Raw genomic sequence first — 23,066 nt, 5'->3', positions numbered from 1 at the left:
AAAAAGTGCAATCTTTAATCCCGAACTCTTTTATTTTATATCGTCAACTTAATGCATCGCATCACATACGAGAACATCCCCACGTGAGGATCACCCTACATGTGTCCTCTAACCGTCCCTAATCACACGCCGCAAAATCCGGAGTTGATTATTCCCAATGCGCGCCTAATAAGGGTGGCATTGCTTCACCCTCAAGGTATGGTTCACTTTTCACAACACTTTCTACACACTCTTTCGCAGTTCCATCAATGACTTGAGCGTTGGAGTGCTAACGTGCCTGCAGGTACCTTTCGTTACACCGCGAAGACTCATCGCCACCATTGGCGTTATGCTGGAGCATCTTCCGCCACCGTTGCCTCTCATCCATTATCACCGGACAGCTCGATCATTATTATTTCTCTTTGGGTATTTTGTCCCTTCTCTATCACGAAAGGCTAAAAATATTAAAAATTTAATTAATGTTTGATGGGAATAAAAGTTTTTATTTGAGATCTTTATTATGCCTAACTGGTTAATTGAGTGAGTTAACGGACAAACTTGATACATTGTTCTACCTTAGAGGCATTTAACAATATAACTACAATTTAATAAAAAAAAAATCAACTCTTAAGTGTTAAAAAAGTATTTAAATGATGTTAACAAAGCAATAAACTTTTAATTATAAAATGTTTAATCCATGTTTTACTGATTACTTGTAGAAGAAGAAAAAATGAATCACATTTTCAAGTTTGTTTATACATTGATAATCTTTCTTTCTGTATATCTCGTGGTACTCGATGGGCGTAAGTAATTTTTTACATTATTTTCTTATTTATATTAGACATCATATTTCACAATCATTTAATCAAAGTACTTTCTTATTTGACATTTCAGGGCCTGTTTCATGTAAAGATCACTATGAATGTCGGAGAAAAGTTAAAATTGTTGGGTGTATCTTTCCACAAGAAAAACCGATGTGCATTAACTCAATGTGTACATGCATACGTGAAATTGTAACCATTAATATGTAAAATAATTATATGTTACATATAATTTATTTGTATGTCATAATGTTCTTACTTTAATAATATCCTATGCACTTTGATTTACATTTGTGTTACATTTGTGTTGTTTAGTTGCTCTGTACTTTTTTCCAGTACTCCGGATTTATTCTAATGGGTTTTTCTGAGAAAATTTTAATAAGGGACAAGGTGAAATCCCTTGGTTAACTTTTATTGGGTTTTGGTCTGATCACTCCAATATTTGTAATTCTCATATTTCTTTTATTTATTAATAATAATTTTACATTGCTACAAATTATAGATTATAATCATAGGAGGCCAACATAGTTTATATGTCATGTCTGTCATTTTCACTTTATTTTTGCTTTAAAAAATATTTCTCTTGCCATTAAATATCTTTGACAAAAACAATATAAAAAATAACAATGTCAGTACATAATGATTAATCACATTGACATGGATTAACTTAAGAAGGATTTTATGATTTTTCGCAACATTCATGAGAAGAATGCAAAAGCTATTGCCAAGTGTGAAGGGAAGAACATGAGTCTTGAAGAAAAATAAAAAGAAGTCATGATAAACAAGTAATGTAGTCATGCAATGACATGTGATTTCATAAAGATTTTTCCTCTTCCCTCAGCACAAAACATTCGCGCTCTGCAGCCATGCCCAAAATTCCCCTACCCAAGTTAACTTGCGCAAGTGTAAAATAATGCACAAGTTAAGTTGAGTGGCGTGAGTTATGTGGCGCATTGTGACTACTTTTTTTTTTAATTTATTTACTATTTTCAAATTATTTTATTTACTTTATTCTAAATTATTTTATTTAATTTATTCTAAATTATTTGTTCACTTTATTCTAAATTATTTATTTTCTAAATTATTTGTTCACTTTATTCTAAATTTTTTATTTTCTAAATTATTTGTTCACTTTATTCTAAATTATTTATTTGCTATATTCTAATTTATTTATGCACTTAAGATAAATTTGATTTTATTCTAATTCAATATTTATTCATTAAATAAAAAATTAGAAAATAAATTTGATTTTATTTATTCAATATTTATTTATTCAATACATAATCATAAACATAAAATAAATGCAAAAATAAATACAAATAAAAAACAAAATTAATAAATATAACTCTCATTTTATTAATATCATTCAAACATTACAATAATTAATCCATATAATTTACCCTCTTGGGGTAAAAAGTTATTTTTACCCTCTTCGGTATCTAACAATAGCTCTTGGGGAAATAATGATCCGTCCTGTTCTGGGAAAATGACATCAAGATCCCTTGGATAAATTTAAATTTGGTTCCTTTTATACCCCCATGATGATTCTTTTTACCCACGGTAAAAAGAATTTGGGAGTAAAAGGAAGCAAACCTAATTTTACCTCAAGGGATGATGTCTTTTTCCCCAACTCGAATGACCACTATTTCGCCCAAGAGCTACTACTATATACCTAAAGGGGTATAAAGATCCTATAAACTATAGAAGCAAAAAAGAAGAAGTGAAAGAGGGGGAGAGAGTGGGAGGAGATAATGTGAGGAACATAGAAAGTTTGTATGGGTATTTATAGGTAGAAATGACAACCTAGTTTGTATCTAACATAAAGAATTGGAGGAATAATAAAAAGAGTCAATCAAAAGGGAACATCATAATATATTATGGGAAGATAATTAATGACAACTACGGATAATTAATGACAACTAAAGATGTGAATACTTTATATGTCTTGAATTTGTGAATTGAGAATATTACTTGAGATATTGAATTGTTGAATATTTGATAATTGTTGCCTTGAATTTATTCATATGTTCATGATATTCTATGTTGAGTATTTCTCATCTCTTTTCGGGTTTTCGACTATGTCATTCTATTGGATGGGGCAGACGTGCAGGACTGAGGACGCGTGATCGTGTGTACTCAGGGATAACTTGACGCTTCCTTGCTTTTTGCTTGCCTTTGGAGTCTAGTTGTAGGCTCTGATTTAGGACCTTTTCGTGATTTCTGTTTATTTTATTTTGTTAGATTATATGAGAACCATGAGGTGTATGATGATATACCTTGAGAAGTTGAGATATTTTATATTATAAATCTGTTGCGACTGTTTATGAATTTTGAGGGAATGAATTATGCATGCTTGGGATTATTGAAGGTGTAACACCTTGAACCTTGTATTTATCTCTGATTTATTATTAAATAACGCATGTGGAGGTGGATTTCAACGCAATGAAATTATTTTTCTTTTTCTTGATATCTTCCTCCCTAACTTTCAACCTTAGAATCTCATGGTCATGCTCTTTAATCTTTCCAAATAGGGTGGTGATTCCAAGAGTTTTAAGGTTTTGAGATTCTTTGATGGTAGTGACTTTAGACTGCCATTCTCTAGACATGCATCTTAAAACTTTATTAGTACAATTTTGGTTTGAGATGGTCTATCATAGGTATTGTAATTTGTTAACAATGTGAGTGAATATCATTTTCATGGAGGAGATGGTTTTACCATCCTTCATGTGAAATAGCTTAAAGTGTTGAATGAGGGTAGTGATTTTTGATTGCTTAACGTCCTCGGTACCCTCATGGAAGGTTTCAAATCATCCACATTGCTTTAGCGGTCTTACAATATGAAACTGAGTGATACTCGTTTACGACGAGTGTGGAAATGAGTATGTTCCTCACTTTTACATCGTATTGAACTTTTTTCTTATCATCATCTGTCCAATCTGCCTTAGGCTTATTTTGCACGACACCATCAACATCTATTTGTAATTCAAGCCGTCAGTTGACAACAACATCCCAAACATCTATATCGATCGATTGAATGTGAACACTCGTTAGCATAACCCTAATTAATAGGCACTAATTCATCACCTTTTCACTGGGAACCAAATGAAGAAGAAAAAAATTCCTCACAAGTTAGTTATACATTTTCGGTTCTTCACACACACATAATTCCAAAAGCAAACTGAATGTAAAAAATGAAATTGTACTGAATTCCTAGGATAGATTGGACTGAATTTCTATCCATTAGCTGCCACGTGAGTGTTATATCATTAAAAAGTAATTGTGAGAAGTGTTGACTTTATATTTTTGCTGATTAGCAGAAAAAACAAAAACATACAATTTTTAAAATGAGAGGATCAAATTAAACTTAAAAAATATTTTCTTATAGAAATAAAATTAGATGACGAGTATTATGAAGGGACAAAAACATATTTAATAGATTCCATAAAAAAGAATAGAAACTAATTGAAGTTAGTTGGACAAACTGGAGAAAGTCTATCATGGTCACAAATATAAATGTACAGTGTTTAGGCACACACACATAAAACTATTTTTTCTAATAATAAAAAAGAACTTGATAATAAAATGATTTAGTCTTTTGAGAAAAAAGTTTTTGATGTGTGTGTGACCAAATACTATGCATTTATATTTGTGTCCATGCAAGAATGCCTCGACAAACTGATTCAATGGATAGAGATAGATGGACGTGATTTGGAAATAATAGCGAAAGCATCAAGCAACTCTCACAAGAGTATTATTCACCATATATTAATACATTATACACACTTTTCATTGACCCGACAAAAATTGGACTCAAAATCTCAAATTTTTTAAACAAGTTTCATATTCGAGGTTTGTTGATGTAAAAAATATGATTGGTAGGAACTATCCGCTAAAATCGATAAGGTAAGTCAAGTTTTTCGAAGAACATTAATCATTGGTTAAATTGTTTGATACATTAGTTTATTTTTTTCTAAATTAAGAGTGTAATGGCATCAAAGACACCGTAAGACATTGGCTTCCCTTAAACACTCATAAATATTGTACTCGTGAGCTTATCTCAGTTGGTTGGGACAATGTATAAAATATGCAAGGTGCGGGTTCAAACTCTAGCCACTATAAAAACACTCATAAATATTATTAAAAAAAAAAGGAACAAAAAAATACAAGAAGGAGGAGACTAGGTCAAAACCCCAAAAGCAAAAATTCGGGAGATTACAACGATCCTTAAAAAAGTTCCACAAAAGGCTTACAGTAACAATATCCCACCAAGAAAAATCTGAACAGTCATGCCCCAAGGCTGCTAGCTTGTCAGCACAAGAGTTACCCTCCCTAAAAACATGAGAAAACATAATCCGCACATGCAAATCGATACAATTACTCCAGCGGTTACGAAGGTCCCAAGAAACAATATACTGAGATTTGGAAGCCTGAATGGCAAGCTTCGAGTCACTTTCAATCCAATGGTTCATCCATTCACGATTATGGGTCTGCTCAATAGCAATAATAATAGTGATAGGAGACCAAGAATGGTTCCACAAACACCAAAGATTAGGCAAAGGGTCATCTCTATCATTTAAACAAAAATTATGCATGCTAAAACTCCTCTAATACCAAGAAGAATTGGTGGATACATTACATCAATAACATTCTTACTTAAAAAAAGCTACACACTTTATGATTAAGAGGTATTAGCTCATTGATAAAAGTATCAACATGTAATTTCTAAGAGATGAAATTCAAATTTACTCCAACACGGTTGTAAAATGAAAATTATAGTTACTTTAATAATTTTTTCAATCTCCAATTTTATAAAATAAAATACACACTTTATTATTGCCAGACTAATAAACAATATGCACAAGTTTTAATACAAATAATGAAAATGAGAAGAAAAAAAATTCTTCAACAGTTTCATATACATCTTCACACATCATTCCAAAACAATTAACTACATGTGCTAATTACTTATTTACTTCTTATTTCAAAGCAAAGTAAAAATCCCTTTGCTTCTCAATAGAACTAAATGAAAGTATAAAAAAAAAAACCAAAAAAAAAAAAAAAACAGAAACCAAGCCATGATATATATCATAATCATGTACGATATGTGAAATAAATAAAAAATGAAAATTATAATCTATATTATCAAATTTAGGTACTTCTTGCTAGCCTCTCATGAAATTCAAGCAATGATTTCTCTTTCTGAAGCCTTATATCTTCACGAAATTTATAGATAAATTCTTCAGCCTTTTGATCTACTTGCAACATTGGAGACCTAGAAACCACTACTTGCCATGCATCCTCTAAAGTATCTACATCATTGTTGTTGTCATCAACATGTACCTTTTCAATTTCTCTACTTGTTTCACCTTGTGCATGATGAATATTACTACTATTATTCGTAGAAGAAACCGAATGAGTTTGAGAATAGAGATCATTTATATTTATAGCTGCAAAGCTTTTGTGTTGAAAATGGTAATAAGAAGGTGAAGCAGCATATGATGATTTAAAAGAAGTGAGAGAACGATGAGTTTTACTTTTTGAGGTTATGAGATGAGTGAGGGAATGAAAGAGTGAAAGAATGTGTTGAAGGGTTGTTTTGAAAGTTTTTGATATGTTTAGTTTGTGGAATTTTGATTGGAAATTGTTTGAGAAGTTCTTCCATGCTTTCTTGGCTGGTTTAAGTTTCTTTGATAACTTCATGCGTGACATGTTAATTGGAACAAAATTAATGAAAGGGTGATATTGGTATGATTGGTTGAAAAGAGAATATAGGAGAGAAAGAGTTTGATATAGAAGGGTTGAAAGAATGGCTTAATGGAAAAGTTATTCCTATTGGAATGGAAATGGTTCTCAATTTCATGAAGGAAACTTTGATACCTATTTTTTAGTTTTATTATATTATTGTCACTTTGTTTTGTTCTACAAGTTGGTACTAACTTTTTTCTTTTTTTTTTTCTAATCCAATTTGCACATAATTTGATAATATAATTACATAAGGGCCATTGCTTTGATTTCTAATTTGGAACATAATGCACATAAAATCTGTTTGATTTGACTTATTTAAGTTTATACACTAATACAAAAACTTGTGATGCTTTTCGAAAGAGCTAATCAAAATGAGAAATGATATTTGTACAACCACTTTTTGACAACTTTTATGACAATCTTCTCTCTCATACTCACATTATGTTTTTACTTTCTTTCTCTATTGTTTTGGTTTTTGTGCCAATACTTTCTTTTCTTTGTAAAATTTTGGTTGTCTTAAAAGTTGTCACATAATTGGTTGTTCAAATAACACAACTCAATCAAAATAGTTTATGACATCTTCATAAGTTGTTTTTACTTTGTCTATAAATTCTCTCGAATAGTTTATAAAAACAAATTTTTTTCAAGGCATTTATAAAAACAACTTATAACTTGTATGAAATAATTTGACTTGGTTCTATTTTTTGGTATACATATTTTTTTTTTTGTCAAGTATTCTAATTGATAGAATGCATTTTTTAAAGTCAATAAGTGGGTATATGGGTTCAAACTCCAGCTCCTGTATATAATAATACATTGTCATTACTAACTGAGTTATGTTCACGGGATTGTTATACATCTATTAAACCGTTTAATTATCCAAAATGGCATGAGTTGTAACATAAAGAAATCTTAATGATAAAGATGTAATTTTTTAGTCTAAGGTCATATGTGTTTTGATAGAATTGACAGCATGGAAGCAGCCTTGGTTGTTAAGTATGGTGAGAATAAGGAAAGCTAAATTCTGTAAAGGCCACAAGTATAGGTTTTCCCATGTGGTGTGTGCCTGGATGCAACTTTTGGTTGTGTCCCTATGGGGTCCATTTCTTATATTTTTCTAATGTTTAGGCAAGTTGATGTTGATTAATGAAAATTTGAAAAGTACCCCGCTCCCCCTAACAGAAAAGAGAAGACAAATTAAAATTTTATTCATTTGATGTTTGAGTATGATATTTACATTAAGTTGAGTAATGTTATTTATTTAATCTTTATTATGAATTATCAAAATTTATCAATAAATTTAAACTCGAGTTTTACGCAATACTTTTTCTCTGTGAACACTCAGAAGGACGGATACTCTTCCATCTCACGCACGAAGATCAAATATTGAACTTCTGATCACATATATAAAGGACATTCTATATTATCTATTAATCATTCTATATCATACATGTTTTACAGAAAGCTTCAAAGTAAATCACTTTGAATTACTATTTATAAATCGTAACTCCCCCAACATCAAATCTCTTGAATAAATTTATTTACATGTAAAGTTTACCACCCCTTTGTATTAACTCATTTGAAACCAAAAGATCATTTGAATTTCAACCAAACTAAACATTAACTTTGAAAAAAATATTAATATAAAGGAGTTGGAATATATTATTTCAGTCAATAATAAAATAACCACATGTGTATATTTGCTTTAAATTTCAAAATAAGATAATGATAATTTGAATGTACAAATTTGAATTGACTAGACAAATAAAAAAAGACAAACACTAGCTGGCATTGAAAGATTAGACTATATTTTCCCAATCAGATTTAGCAGTATGATTAGGTTATGTTTGGCAGTCAAATAGACAAGATTGTGACTCCTCACATACCACCAGCCACTTGCTTCCACTTTGCTTGGAAAGTGATAGCCATAACAAACTTTATACTTTTCCATAATTTCATCAAGTAACTATAAGTTTAATAGATCTACATGTTATTAATCTATAAAGTATAAACAATAACACAAACTTTACCCTTTCTGTTAAAACTCATTAAATATTTGCTTAGGACTAGTAGTCTACCCTACTCAAGAACCTACTATACATCACATGTGACAAAATAAATGAACTTAGCTTTAGTATAGATTGTTGTTTCGGCAGGCCAAAAAATCGCACAATGTTTAAGAATCGAAACTAAATGTAGTTTATAATTGTCGACTCTTCTCAAATCACTGAGACACCTTTTAACTAAATGACAAAATGGTGAATGCTTACACAAGATTCAAAACTGACAATACCTCAGAAAAACGGTATAACGGACCTAAGATTGTAACAATTGTAATCATATTGTTGGCTTTTAGTCAAAGTTATTCAAACTTACCAGAAAAGAAAAAAAAAGAATGTACTTTTGTTTTATTTTTTTTAAAAAAAAAAAACAATGTCATTCTGGCATTAGTCCTCATTCATGTACTACCAGCCTCTCTAGACTTGTTGGAGATAAATTACACATGTGATGTACAATACCAATAACAAAGGTTATGTGTAAGAGTTACAAGGACAAAAGGTGTAAGAATGAAATCAAAGAATGTTCAAATCAAAAGTTTTCTACCTCTAAGCCTTACACTATATTTTTCCTATTCCATATTCTATTCTCTATTGCTAGTCCTTCCTTGACTGTTTCGTAGATTTATGCAGCACTGAAGATTTAGATTAAAGACATGTCTTGTGTCCGACTCGTGTCAGTGTTCCGACACCAAAACGTGGTTACATTTAATCACTCTTATTTTCTTACGGTGTATGTGTCAATGTTAGTATTGTGCCTAATGTTTGTATCAGTCTCGGTGCTTCATAACGGAGATATTGTTTGCACTAACTTGTCTAATTCGCTACACTTGGTTGATTGAGGCTGCTTCAACATTTTCTTCACCATGAGGTGGGGTGCTAGATGAACCAATACTTTCATTATTTATAGGTGGTGGGTTATATCTTCTATACACCCTATCTTTGTTATTGCTCCACCATTCTTCTGCTTGTTGCTCACTGAATCTTCTCCTACTGCTCCCAGAAAAGTAAAAAAAATTAACAAAGAAGAAAAGAAATTGTGTTAAGATAGAAATAACTGAAATAAGCAAACCAATACACAAAGTAACCAACTGTCACCGAATCAGAAGATAAATGTAAGTATGTAACCAACATATAAAAATCTAAAATAACAGAAACTTCTCATGGATTCAAATAAGAACATGCATAAGTACTTAGATGTCTCCCCACATTGAAAACCAGAAATTCTATGAAATAGAAAGAAAAAAAAATTAGTTACTAACTCAAAAAAGGTTCACAGATACATTTTGACATGCAGTAAATTTAAAGGTGGAAATTTTTTAGATTAACAACTAGCTCTCGTACCTGAATCTAACACGTTTGAAGACTTTGCTGCCATCAGGTATTACTATGGCTGTGATATAAACACCGCGTTCAAATTGTTCAATGACAGACATTTCTCCTTCTCTCACAGGCCTGGACGACTCCTGTGATCTGATATTATTTTCCAAGTTTGGTGGAGACACAGCTGTAGTTGATAAATACGAGCTGCTGCTGCTTTCTTGACGATCATCTCCTCCATTTGTTGATGGAACAACCTCAGAAACTTCATTGTTTCCTTCCAATCTTTGCTCTTGCAGATTTGAAGAGTCACTATCGGATGCTGGTATATCAGGCGCACTTTGTTGCTCAGACTCGAAACTCGGTTGGAAGGAAGATTCAAATTCTAAATTTTCTTTGAGAATATTTTGAGCTTGAGCATGGATCACTTTCAAGGTTTCACTGCCAGGAATCTCTGGTGGCAACTTTTCAGTCACTTCGCTCAACTAAACAACAGCAAATGTAGAAGCAAGTTTAGCTATTTAGTATCACCTACCCGAAATCGTTAACAAGCTTTTCATTTCACATTTGGTTCAAGTATTAAGCTATTTCACACAATAAGTCTTTGGTTCAAGTGCTAAGCTATTTCCTTCAACTAAAAACAACAATGTCAAAATATAGAATCAAAATACCTCTTCTGTTATGGACTTGATGAATTCCTTTGCTTCTCTATGCTTAGAAGATTCCTCTCCTGCCAATAGATTGGCTTCCTCAATATTTTTTTGAAGTTCCCGAATCTTTATATCTTGCATGTCACCCTTTTGCTTTAAACTTCGAATCTTTATGTAAGAAAATAAATATTAAAAAAAAACTTATTAATGGGTTCACTAGAGAATAAAATAACTAATTACAATGGTCTAGTTTGATTAACTGACAACTCCTAGAAGCTTTTCAATTAAAATAAATTTGCAAAAGTCGTTAAAACTTACAAGCTTTCAAGGTGTTTATAAAGAAGTTTAATAAAAAATTTAAAAAACATTCAGGCGTAGAAGTTGCTCTTTAAAAAACATTTAGCTATGATGTTAAGTGTTTCTTCAGAAGTTTACTCAAACAGAATCTCAATTTGAATATGGTGTAAACTACAAAACATACATTGTTCTGCAACTTTGAGACTTCTTGATTCAGATGCTCATTTTTCTTCTTTAAACTCTCAATAAGACTTCTTGAAAATCCAGGGGAGACAGACCGTGTTGGGCTAGGCGGTCTTCTAGAATACGGCGAGGGTGGTCTTGAATTAGCTGATGAAGGTGGAGTTGGAGCCTGGATTTGCTGCATAATAAGAGCCCTGGAAGCACTCTGTGTTGCACTTGATGGACCAGGAAATATGATATCTTTCAATTGTAACGCGTCTCCGGCCATGGAAGATGATTCATGTGTACTTCCAAGGGATTTCACTAAACCTGTGGCAGAAGACAGGAGAAATTTTGAAGGTCTTACCTCAACCCTATCAATTTTTTCCCTTCCATACACGGAACTAGAAGGACGGGTAATTTCTTTATTGAAATGGGAAGCATTACTACTCTCGGAACCTTTCAGTTTAGCATAACAAGCATCACAAACACGATGCGGTTTGCTAGGCGTTGGAGCCAATGCTGCTTTCAGTGCCTTTTTTGAACTACAAGGATGGCAATACACCAATCCACAATGATAACAATTATGCCTTTTTCTAGTAAAACCAAATGGCTGTCTACAACCAGAGCAAACCGATTGATCATTCCCTGAAACCCACTTATGTATGCATATACAAGTTGTAAAATTTGCGCCACATGCGATATTTTTTACATGCCTTTCTTTCAAAGCTTCCACCAATATTGGAGTTTTCTGATCTTCTATGTCTCCATGCCCTAATCTTCCATTGGCACCTCTCCCCCAAGTATATAGTTCACTTCTTGAAGTCAATGCAGCAACATGATGTGTGCCGCACGATATTTCCTCAACAGATTCTCCTTGTAATTTATCTCTTACTAGAATCGGCACTTTTCCATCGGAGGTTGGATTTCCTAGTTGACCATATGCCTTGCTCCCCATAGTAAAAACATGACCGGATGCGGTTAGCGCAACGGTCAAACTATGTCCACATGCAACCTGTTCAAAATTATAATCAGCAAGTGCAGCCACACAAGTTGGTTGAAGGTAAGTTTCCTTGTTAGCATGACCTAAACGATATTGGTCTCCGTCACCCCACGTGAATAGTTTCTTTGACGAAGAAGTATTTGAACTTGAACCAGATTGATCATTAACCTCTATAATTGCTGCTGTGTGCCACACTCCACATGCAACCTTAACAGCTTTATGTCCACTCAATAACTGTAACTCCTTTGGATATGCCACACTCTCTCTGTCTCCATGCCCCAAGACACCAAGCGTTCCATCACCAAAGGTAAAAAGTTTCCCATTGGAAGTTATCAATGCCGTATGCCATGCGCCACATGCTATAGATACAACCTGATGTCCTTCTAAAGGGCCAGTGACCCTCTTTGGTATGAAGTGGCTAACATCAGTTCCATGACCTAGAATTCCCGCGTTATGTGTACCATCACCCCAGGTGTATAGATCCCCGGATATAGATACCGCACATGTATGATATTCACCACAAGCAACAAAACTCACACCAGTAATGGCTAGGGAATCAACAAGACGGGGTTTACCATAATCTTTATCAAACCCATGACCGAGTCTTCCACCAGAGTCCTCTCCCCAGGTAAAAAGCTCACCTTGCCTTGTTACTAGAGCAATGTGACTTACACCGGGTTCTATATAATTAACATCAAGAACAACATCAGATTCCAATGGCTTGGGAATCAACATGTCTGTCTTGGAAGGGACTTGACTCCCTAATCCATCGGAGGAATTGCCTTCGGCCCAAACCTCTCCCCATATAAAAACATCACCAAGAGACTCTATGTCATCTGGTCCTGATACTACACTACTAGCATAGTTAGTACTTGATACACTAACACGGGAACCATCTCCAACACTTGTCCTTACTGGCGCCATACTTGTATGATCTGACCCCGCATCAGATCTTCTATTCGATGTGGATTCACGAGGAACTGATTCAAAAGAAAACCTTCCCTTGGAAATACTTGCAGTAAACTCTAGTGCTCCGCCAAAGGGACGATCATTCTGAGAAATGTCAACACTATCCTGCAAATGAAATTCAAAATAAATTACTTCATTCAAATGCTCTTGAAAAATAGAAAACTGGAGTCATGTTCCTTTTCCTTGCAAGTAACAACTTCAGCTTTAAGGAGAACTATGATATTACTAAGTAGGTGATTTATTAAAAGAATATTAAGATCATGAGTAACGCATGTTATACATCATTTAAGGTTCAAAAGCATTATATCGTGTAATCATTCAAGAGTTCACGTAAAAGAGACTATGTATGTGTTCAACTATTTAAGAATAAAGTAATGAAAGACTACGTATTAGTCAAAATTTAGACGATGTCGTAAATGTCAATGAAAGTTTCCAATTGGATTGGTTAACCAGAGCTGTAATGTCAAAGCTATGGCGGTGTAGTGTAGTGGAAGGATTATAGAAGACTGTCATTTAGAATGGTTATAAAATGGAAAGTTTCAAAATAAAACGATAGGAAATTAAGAAATCATAAATCAATCCATAAAAAATTCATGAATAATATATAGGAAGTAGAAACTATTTAACAATGTGTAAACTAATAAAAGTTTAAAAATTAAATTATCATTTAAACAAAATCTATTACAACTCACATCTGTTAAATCACTTCTAGTTCGCCGATTTCTAAGCTGTCCAGTAGAAATTAATGCCTTAAGGCCCGAAAGCCATACCTCAACCTCAGCAGTATCCTTGCAGATCTAGAAATTTGAAACTGGAATAGATTCAAAAATTCATATGAAATTGACAAAATCAAGTCCAACATAGAGTTAGCGTTTTCTCTAACCAGATCAAGTGATCGTTCGCCTTTTTTATAAATAAGTGAAAATGATAGATAATCCTTTTCAGGGCGCAAATATCTTCTAAATACAGCCTGCAAAGTATAAGTTAGAGCTAACATAACCGTAAATCTAGCTTCTTATATTGATCAAGCATCATTAACTTACTGTTCTCTGTCCTGAGATGATGCGCAAAACCGAAGACAACTTCAGATTCTTTTCCTTTCCATGAGAGATCCAAATTAGTGATGTTTCATCCTGCTAATGCCACTAAATATGAAACCATCCGTACAATGACTTGAAATTCAATGCATATAAGTTATAACAGCAAACTGAGTTCTAAAGTAAAGAAATAAATAAACACACAATAACATAGCGATTGATCACAGAGTTCGAGCAAGTGTGCCTACGTCTCCGACAATAGAGTGGCTACTGTAGTTTCTACTATAGAGTTACAGACTACAATTTTTAAATACTACAGTCAAGATTACAAGTTTATCCTTAAATTGTAATGCGGGGGACTTCGCCCCCTATACCCTAACCCTCCTAATCGTAACACAACATACGAATGGGCCAAGCTTAAAGGGAAGGTGCTCTAGCTGCACTGCGCTCATTGCACTTTCAGCTCCATTCACTCCGCTACGCTATTCTCAAGCGCCTGCCGACTTATTAGCAAATATGAGCAATACTCAACAATAATACATAAATACGCATGTACATTTCTTGAAATATATTTCATAAACAAAACTTTTCATGGTAAAAAAACTCACCTGTGACAGCCTGAAATTACAAAGTTTTGGCTTCCCTTGTCGACTATACTTAACTAACTGGGTTCCTCTTTTTAATGTAACGAATGCCTTCACACAAAATAAAATTAAGTAAGTGGAACACCTAAGCAACATACTATTTAGTCTATCATATCATATTAGTAATCAATTTGAAATTCATATTGCAGAAATGTAAACTACAATATAAATTCAATGGCTACATAATCCCTAGAATGATGATGTCCAGTGAAAAATGAAGAGCAAACACTTAAAACCTATTCAAACACCGACACAGACAAACACAAACACCATATGCGACACATACATTGACACGTAGACATGAGTAATAATTTTGTGAAAATGAAAGTAATTGAATGTAACCACGTGTGTCAATGTTACACCAGAAACACTTTCAATCTAAAGTGTCGGTATCACATATTTTGAAACAAACAAATATGATCAAACACTTATAACCTATTGAAACACCCACTTGAAAAATGAAGAACAAACACTTCAAACACCGACACAAACAAACGCAAACATAAGACATGAGACCGACATTAACACGTAAACACAAGTAATAATTTAAGAAACTAAAAGTAATTAAATGTAACCACGTGTGTCAGTGTTAGTATCAGACACCAGACACACTTTCAATCTTAAGTGTCGTGTCACATATTTTGAAACAAATATGATCAAACAAATATGACCAAAAAAAAATACAAAAATTGTAATATTTTCCAGCTACAAAAAAAAAATTAAAAAAAAAAATACTAACTTGTTCAATATCACGTTCAGGATTCCCATAACAATCAGGATCTGCCATTCCATCTGAAAGAAATTGTAAGGAAACCAGTGAAGAAGACAAAGCTCAAGCGTCATTCTTTCTACTTGGGCCTCTCATCAAACTCTTCAAAAACCTCAAGAAGAAAATTTTACCAAATGACCCAGATGAAGATTTCTCGTACCAATCTGAAAAAGATTGAAAATTGGTAAAAGGGTTGCATGAACAAGTGTGCGATGAGCAAGATTGGATTGAGAAATTGAGAGAGAAAGAGAAGATGCGAATGTTTCGTTGAAGGAAAGGGAATGAGATATTGGCGCGCTTCTTAAACTGGTTCCACGTCAACCAACTAACTTAACATTACCTTTACTTTGTTTTTTATTTGTATATTATACACTATACACTATATATGAAGCAATGCACGGACACTACTCAAATTAGGTGTGTCCCGGTGTCGGATACATGTTGTGACTGACACCGACTCGACAACAATACGACACCAATACATATAATTATATTGAATAATGCAATTTTTTTAAATTATTATTGATGTCGACATGTCAGTGTATGTATTGTGTCCCGTGTTCGTGTTTGTAACCATAGATGTTCAGTAGAAAACGGTGTGGATGTTTTTTTTTTTATACCGGTTGTGCTTTCGATTTAGAAAACAAGCTTATTTTTTATTTTTTTTATATTTTGTAGCAATATTTGACTACTACAAATCACTTACACTAAGGTATGTCATACTCTCAATTGAAATATATAAATGAAGTAGAAGAAAGGTAGAACAGAAAACAAACAAAACCTCGTAGATAGTAGAATTAAAGGATAAGATTTGTAGAGTTCATATCATCTGGATTGTTGATTAATAGGCTTAATTGCACTTTTGGCCCCCTAACTTTCCAAAAGTTGCGGTTATGGCCCCCTAACTAATTTAAATACAAAACAGCCCCCTAAGTATTGAATTTTTGGCATTTTTGGCCCCCTGGTTAGGTGCCACGTGGATATTTTTTTTAGTTTTTTTTATTCTTGCTGGCATTTTTAAATTGGAGGAAATTAAAAAAAAATGGAAGAAATTAAAAAAAAAAGGAAAAAGAAAATAGACCCTTGCAAAGCAACACCCTTTTCAGAGCAAACCCCTTTTCAGATCAAATCTCTGTAAGAATTTCACTTCATCTTCATTTCTTCAACAAAAAACCCCTTTCAGATCAAACCCTAACCCTAATTTTCTCGATCGATTCAATCATGGAGAAACCCGGTGAAACAATCGCAGTAGTGTTATCGGCGAAGGAAGCATTCGAGAAGCTCGAGAAAGTTGGAGGAGGAACGTACGGGAAGGTTTACAGAGCAAGAGAGAAAGCTACTGGGAAGATTGTTGCGTTGAAGAAGACTCGTCTTCATGAAGATGATGAAGGTGTTCCTCCTACTACGCTTCGCGAGGTTTCGATTTTGCGTATGCTCTCTCATGATCCACATGTTGTTAGGTAAGTTAACCCTAAATTGTTTTCAATTTCAATTCAATTTCAATTGGATTTGAAATTAGGTTGATTTTGTGAATTTTGTTGGTGTTAGGTTGTTGGATGTGAAACAAGGACAGAACAAGGAAGGGAAAACTGTGTTGTATTTGGTTTTTGAGTATATGGATACTGATCTTAAGAAATTCATTCGGAGTTTTCGCAAACTGGGTAAAATATTCCACCCCCAACCATCAAAGTATGTTAATTTCTTTTCAGATCTTCAAATTATTTAATTATTGTTGTTAGTTTTTTTTGCAATTAATTAATTAATGATTTTATGGGTTTGATTTTAGGGTTTGATGTATCAACTTTGCAAGGGTGTTGCTTTCTGTGGTTGCTTTCTGCCATGGTTTGAAAAAATGGATTTGAAATATTATTTATGGTTTAATGGTGATTCTGTTATTTTTGGAATTTTGGTTCATAGTGTTCTTCAAGGTTTTGTGTTGTTCTTGGTAAAATGGAGTTTTGATCTATGATTTTGCAGCTGCCGCAAAAGAAAAGTGTTAGTCTCCTTTTTTAAAAAAATAAAATAAAATTGGAGGTCTATTTTCTTTTTCCTTTTTTTTTTAATTTCTTCCATTTTTTTTTTAATTTCCTCCAATTTAAAAATGTCTGCAAGAATAAAAAAAACTAAAAAAAAATGTCCACGTGGCACCTAACTTTGTTGCTTTGGAAGGGTCTATTTTCTTTTTCCTTTTTTTTTTTAATTTCTTCCGTTTTTTTTTAATTTCCTCCAATTTAAAAATGCCAGCAAGAATAAAAAAAACTAAAAAAAAATATCCACGTGGCACCTAATTTAAGGGTGCGGGTGCCACGTCATCAACGACCAAGTCAAAAATGGACCAGGGGGCCAAAACTGCCAAAGATTCAATACTTAGGGGGCTGTTTTGTATTTAAATTAGTTAGGGGGCCATAACCGCAACTTTTGGAAAGTTAGGGGGCCAAACGTGCAATTAAGCCTAATAAATATGCATGTGAAAATTTTGTAATAAAAAATTAGCATCAATTTAATAGTTTGCATCTTATGAAATCTTCTCAATTGAGTGGATAGTCCCTAGATTGTTTTGATAATTGCTAGTTTGTTGATCTCATTTATTTTCTTATGGAATAATCTTGTAGTAAATCATACCTGATGATCAATAGAAAGGTTAACAAGTGGTGGTGCCACTTCAATGTTGGTATCGACATAAGGAACTTTGAATTTAACATTGCTGGAAGGATTTTCATCTGGAGTTTCAATAATTGGAGGTGTAACCTCCACTTTCACATCGTCGGAAGTATTCTCAATTACATGTGGAGGAACCTCGACTTTGATATTCTCGGGATAATTCAAAATTTGAAGTGATACGTTTACGACACAATTGGAGGTGCAATGTCATATCCAAACGTAGAGGGCATGAATGAGAGTATCCATAGCTGAAACAACACAAAATGATAGTGAGGAGAACTGGACAATTTTTGTATTGGCAGGTTTCAGATTTGTATAATTCAAACTAGGTTGTCGGGTTATACAATCTGAAAATCACATAGAAATCGAACGAGAAAGGTTTTATAGTCACATTACCTTTGTATTCAGACAAAAACTGTGTGTGTGTGTTCCCTCAATATATATATATATGTATATATATAGGGTTTTCCTAGAAGACACCCTTTAGTTTTTATGAAGGTGTCTTTTAGCAATCCACACATCAAGGTATGATTATCCACTTTTTAGTTATAACTTGATAAAATACACCATAAAAATTAGTGGGTGTCTTTTATAGGGTTTTGCTAGAAGACACACACTAATTTTTATGAAAGAAATGGTGACTTCTATCAAAACTAATTTGTATGTGTGTGTGTGTGTGTTTCAGATTATATATAATCCGAAAGTTTTTCCACCTTCGAAATATATATTCTCTGAATTGGTGTTTTTCCAATATGCAGGAAGTCATCTCGGAGAAAATGTCTAAAATGAAAAAAAAAACATCTTGTTCGAATTATATAATCTAAAACACCTTTCAGATTATATAATCTAAATGAGTATTTTTAAAATTTAATATCAATATGGTGCTGAAAAGAAAGTAAGAAGAAGAAGAATTTAATCTTTATGGTGGTGTGAAGTTTTTTTATGCAGACTAATGGTACCATAGGTTTTGAATAAATAAATTCTAATAAAAACTAATTAAACTCAGCGTGAATTCGAATAAAGAATTGTATTAAATAAATTCGAATAAAGTTGCGTATTAAATAAGTTCGAATAAAAGTTACATTACATTACATAAAGTTCCTAAATATGTCATATAATTACATTACATTACGTTCGGAAATGCACCTTCCAACTCTTACCTTGAATGGGGTAAATTCAAACCTGCTAAACAACAGCTCCCAAGCATTAACCTGGCATTTCTATTGTTCGATTCAAAACATTAAATTTTTGTTAGGCTTGGTTTAAATGATGGTATTGAAGTGTCAACAGAATGAGGTCCATTCCTTGACACTTCAATACCTTCATCTAAACTAGCCTAACAAGAATTTAATCTTTTGAAAGGAACAATGGAAATGTCGGGTCAATGCTTGGGAACTGCCATTTAACATGTTTGAATTACCCCATTCAGATGAAGACAATTGTTGTAGTTGGAAGGTGCATTCCCTACCTAATCACGATCTTCTGGTGGAATCAAACTTTTGATGATATCTTCAGTTGATCTCAACAATGTTACACGCATATCGATCCACTGGAACATGTTGTGCTCCCAAAACATGCTCCTCACGTTATCGTCATTCGTTAATTCCACCCAAGTGAATGATATTCTCCCATCGTCGAGCGTTGGACGTTTATACCGAAGGTATTCCACCATCCTTGTGTCTCCGAGGTTGACTCATTGGTTGAATTCATTCAGTTGATCTTTGATACCTCTTAACATGACACCAAGGTGCCGAACTTTCAACCTCTGAGGTTCTCCCTAAAACTAAAAAATTTTAATTTAAGTGAAAAAAATCTATCATACCAACATAATTTAAGTGAAAACTTACTTGTTCTTATTATTGGAGTGTTGTTTGATTTGAAGTTGAAGGAATTTCAGATTTGAGTGATTTAAGAGAGATTTGAGAGAGGTTTGAGATTGGAAATGAGGAAATGAGGCTCTGCCTGCTTAAAACAGCACGCAAGTCACGCAAGGGCAAAATGGGCAATTCAGTTAGGAGCGAGCAATTTCTGCTGGGTAAAGAGCAGAATTCGTTCAACTATATCATGAGCCCATGACTAAATTAGGGCAAGAGACGCCGTCAACAGTACAGAGTAAGAGTACACACTCTTGTTGTTGCAAATCTGAGAAGCGTACCATTCCGATCTCACTCCTTCTCTTTCTTCTATTTCATTTCTAGTTCAATACCGTATTTTCTTTTTCTCTCCTTAACTTCATCTTCAAATCCATTATCTCATTCCCACACAATTCACAATTCTGTTATCCACTCATTCAATTAACCGCTTGCTACAAATGAAGAACACCAAGAACCACTACTCTATTGTTGTTTCCCTTTCTCAACAAATCCACGGAATTAGGTCACACTTGATCAATTCTTACTCTCACTTATGTCAAATCAATTTTGCATATTCTCTATTCCACAAGATTCTTAAAGATGGGTTTTATCAGCTTGATTTTCAAAGGTCTTTGTCTTAACGGTGATGTTCAGGATACCCTACACTTTAGCGATGATTTGCATCGAGTTTTCATCTCTACAATGTTAGCTAGGGGACACTGAACAAACAACAACTGCCTTCCAATTGGCACAAATGGAATGACATATTGTCAAACTTGACCCGGTAATGTATAACACAGTCATTGATAGCTTGTTCAAAGTTAAATTTGTAAATCATGTTCGTGTGGTAATGTACAACACGATTATTGACCGTCTTTGCAAAAATAAATGTGTATGTCGTGTGGTAATGTAAAACACTATTGTTGATAGTATGTGCAAAGATATGTATGGTATATTAAGCAATGTGTTTTGCAAAGAGGGTTAGGGAAAGATAATGGAACTCCCATCTCATTTGGTAATAAGCTATGAAGCACGTACACTCATCGGATTAGGCGTGGCCCGGTGTCGGACACGTGTCGTGTCCGACACCTAAACGACGCCGACACTTGTAATTACACAAAATTATGTGATTTTATCAAATTATTAGCTGTGTCGCGTATCAGTATCTATGTCGTGTCCGGTGTCCGTGTCCGTATCGGTGCTTCATAGGTAATAAGCATCTAGCAACACGAGTGAAACCGTCTAAATAGTTGTTGTTTTTATTTTTTACTAACTTAGTTGTATTTGTATTTCTGCAGACTCACGAGATCTTGAAGAACATCCTCAAATTCATGTATTCTTTGTCTCCATGATTGTAACCAACTATGAGACAGAAGGAACGGAGAAATAGAGAAACTTTGTGGGTTGCTTGAATGGTTTCAATGCTTGAATTATGCCATTTCTTCAGTATAACCCTAATGGTTTGGAGGTGTACTTGGATGGTGTTTGTCATTGGTTGTGCAGACCCTAATGGTTTGGAGATGTACTTGGATGATGTTTGCCATTGGTTGTGCAGAATCAGAACAAATGGTCAACTTTATGTTATGTCATTGAACTTGACCAACATGCCAATCCCATGTCTTTTAGCATATCAATTTTTTGGTGAATCGGCATCAAGGAAAGAAGCAGTTGTTTTGTTAGGTGGAATTGTGTTGAAAAGCATCAACCCAACTATGTATAGTATATTAAGCAGTGTGTTTTGTAAAGAGTGAAAGGTAAAAGAAGTTGCTGTGATAATGAAAAAAAAAAGGTATGAATACAATATGAAGTGAACAAGGCCATAGATATGTTACACCATGACCATAAGGAGAGTAACACTTATTCATGACTACCAAATCATGATTAATGGATTATGTAAGATTAACATTGTAGATGAAGCTATGAATCTCTTTGAAAAATGTATTCCAAAAATATGATTCATAATAGAATAACTTACTACTCTCTTATCGATGGCTGAAGTCTCTTTTTATTTTGATAGTTACAAGCAATAAAGATGTACTATGTAATAGACTCGCTATGATTATAGTTTTGATTAAAGTCAGAGTTACTGATGGGTTCAATTTGATATTGTATTCTTGATCTGCTATATCAACTATGTTGTAGTTTTCTTATAATCCTAATAAAATTTAAATCATAACCATATTTTGTTTGCATTATAGATTTGACTCCTAAATAGGTAACTCCTGAGATGATTATTTATGCTCTTTTTGCAAAATATGAGAAAAATTAGGTTGGGACATCTTAGTTCCATATGAAATTTTTATTGTTGTTGAATTTCTATGATTGGTTATGAAATTTCGTGTATTGACAACCAAGGAGTAGAGCTGTAAAATGGCTTCATTGCTGCTGATCTCCCAGTTATCTAATGTAATTTCACAGTGTATATTTAAGGGTTGAAATATAGTACAATTGTGAAGAAGAATCAAATAATTTTATCTTGTAGCCTATTTCTTGAAGAAAGTTACTGAACAAGCAAAGTTGGGCGGGAGAACCATGAATAGATCTTGGTTCATGGGTGTACAGTTGCATCTCTTGTTCACATTTTCGTTGGATTTGCATTTCTGTTAGGGAAAGAAGAACCAAAGTCTTTGCAACTCGTATTGGTTGTCGTTCCTTGGTTTAGAAATCAAATATGTTGGTGACTAATTTTTCGAAACTCGCCTTTTGACTTTGTTTATGGAAGCCATTTTTCTTGTGTAAATCAGGAAGCAAAGTCATTAGATGATAGATCTGCTCACTAGTTTCTTCAAACTACTGCCATTCATTGTGTATGATTCATCATTGATATTGTTTTATAGATTAAAATTTATGATTCTATATGCATTCATCAATTCATATGCATGATTGTAAATGGCTTTCATGGACAACCTACTATACACAACTCAGCCTCCAATTCAAATATGCAGAATTGTACACCTCTATTTCTCAACATTTTCTTCACTCTTGTGATAAGATTCAATTTAATATCAGAATGGGATAATGAGTGAAACAGTGAAAATCTGATGGAAATAGAAGGTATTATTTCTGAATAATCCAGTTAGAGTTCAAATGGGATCTAAC

General features: G+C 33.4%; 3 protein-coding genes and 2 long non-coding RNA genes across 5 annotated transcripts; 3 read left to right on the top strand and 2 right to left on the bottom strand.

Annotated features, from left to right (window-relative positions):
- The first annotated feature begins 64 nt into the window (after positions 1-64).
- On the top strand, positions 65-405 carry LOC146954091 (uncharacterized). The gene is made up of 2 exons (XR_015011802.1): positions 65-196; positions 284-405. It is a non-coding gene; the product is annotated as an uncharacterized LOC146954091 (long non-coding RNA).
- Positions 406-5,642: 5,237 nt separating this feature from the next.
- LOC146954090 (cotton fiber protein) lies at positions 5,643-6,670 on the bottom strand. The gene has a single exon (XM_085713889.1). The coding sequence runs from the start codon at positions 6,507-6,509 to the stop codon at positions 5,949-5,951; it is 561 nt and encodes a 186-aa protein (XP_085570015.1). The 5' UTR covers positions 6,510-6,670; the 3' UTR covers positions 5,643-5,948.
- A 2,361-nt stretch (positions 6,671-9,031) lies between these two features.
- On the bottom strand, positions 9,032-15,802 carry LOC146954089 (PH, RCC1 and FYVE domains-containing protein 1-like). The gene is made up of 9 exons (XM_085713881.1): positions 15,424-15,802; positions 14,649-14,735; positions 14,047-14,136; positions 13,887-13,973; positions 13,696-13,800; positions 11,054-13,108; positions 10,594-10,740; positions 9,947-10,407; positions 9,032-9,595 (listed from the first exon to the last, which is right to left on the bottom strand). Exons 1-9 carry the CDS (start codon positions 15,469-15,471, stop codon positions 9,427-9,429), a joined length of 3,249 nt encoding a protein of 1,082 aa, XP_085570007.1. The 5' UTR covers positions 15,472-15,802; the 3' UTR covers positions 9,032-9,426.
- Positions 15,803-16,544: 742 nt separating this feature from the next.
- Positions 16,545-17,446, top strand: LOC146954088 (cell division control protein 2 homolog D-like). Its single transcript, XM_085751908.1, has 3 exons — positions 16,545-16,913; positions 17,002-17,142; positions 17,240-17,446. Exons 1-3 carry the CDS (start codon positions 16,675-16,677, stop codon positions 17,244-17,246), a joined length of 387 nt encoding a protein of 128 aa, XP_085608034.1. The 5' UTR covers positions 16,545-16,674; the 3' UTR covers positions 17,247-17,446.
- A 2,557-nt stretch (positions 17,447-20,003) lies between these two features.
- LOC146954087 (uncharacterized) lies at positions 20,004-22,146 on the top strand. The gene is made up of 2 exons (XR_015011790.1): positions 20,004-20,751; positions 21,266-22,146. It is a non-coding gene; the product is annotated as an uncharacterized LOC146954087 (long non-coding RNA).
- Positions 22,147-23,066: the final 920 nt, after the last annotated feature.

Source organism: Medicago sativa, chromosome 1 (genome assembly GCF_051527215.1).
Source record: "Medicago sativa cultivar Bolivia chromosome 1, Bolivia_mono, whole genome shotgun sequence".
NCBI classification, from domain to species: Eukaryota; Viridiplantae; Streptophyta; class Magnoliopsida; order Fabales; family Fabaceae; genus Medicago; species Medicago sativa.
The sequence above is the reverse complement of the archived record's forward strand: the minus strand, read 5'-3'. Positions and strand labels throughout refer to the sequence as shown.

What these genes read in the sequence shown, in the direction of transcription:
- LOC146954088 (XM_085751908.1), top strand. Translation starts at nt 16,675, where the DNA reads ATGGAGAAACCCGGTGAAACAATCGCAGTAGTGTTATCGGCGAAGGAA. An exon ending in CATGATCCACATGTTGTTAG is followed by an intron (nt 16,914 to 17,001) that starts GTAAGTTAACCC and finishes TGTTGGTGTTAG; the next exon opens with GTTGTTGGATGTGAAACAAG.
- LOC146954089 (XM_085713881.1), bottom strand. Translation starts at nt 15,471, where the DNA reads ATGGCAGATCCTGATTGTTATGGGAATCCTGAACGTGATATTGAACAA. An exon ending in GTAATTTCAGGCTGTCACAG is followed by an intron (nt 14,137 to 14,648) that starts GTGAGTTTTTTT and finishes TGGCATTAGCAG; the next exon opens with GATGAAACATCACTAATTTG. An exon ending in TCATCTCAGGACAGAGAACA is followed by an intron (nt 13,974 to 14,046) that starts GTAAGTTAATGA and finishes TATACTTTGCAG; the next exon opens with GCTGTATTTAGAAGATATTT.
- LOC146954090 (XM_085713889.1), bottom strand. Translation starts at nt 6,509, where the DNA reads ATGTCACGCATGAAGTTATCAAAGAAACTTAAACCAGCCAAGAAAGCA.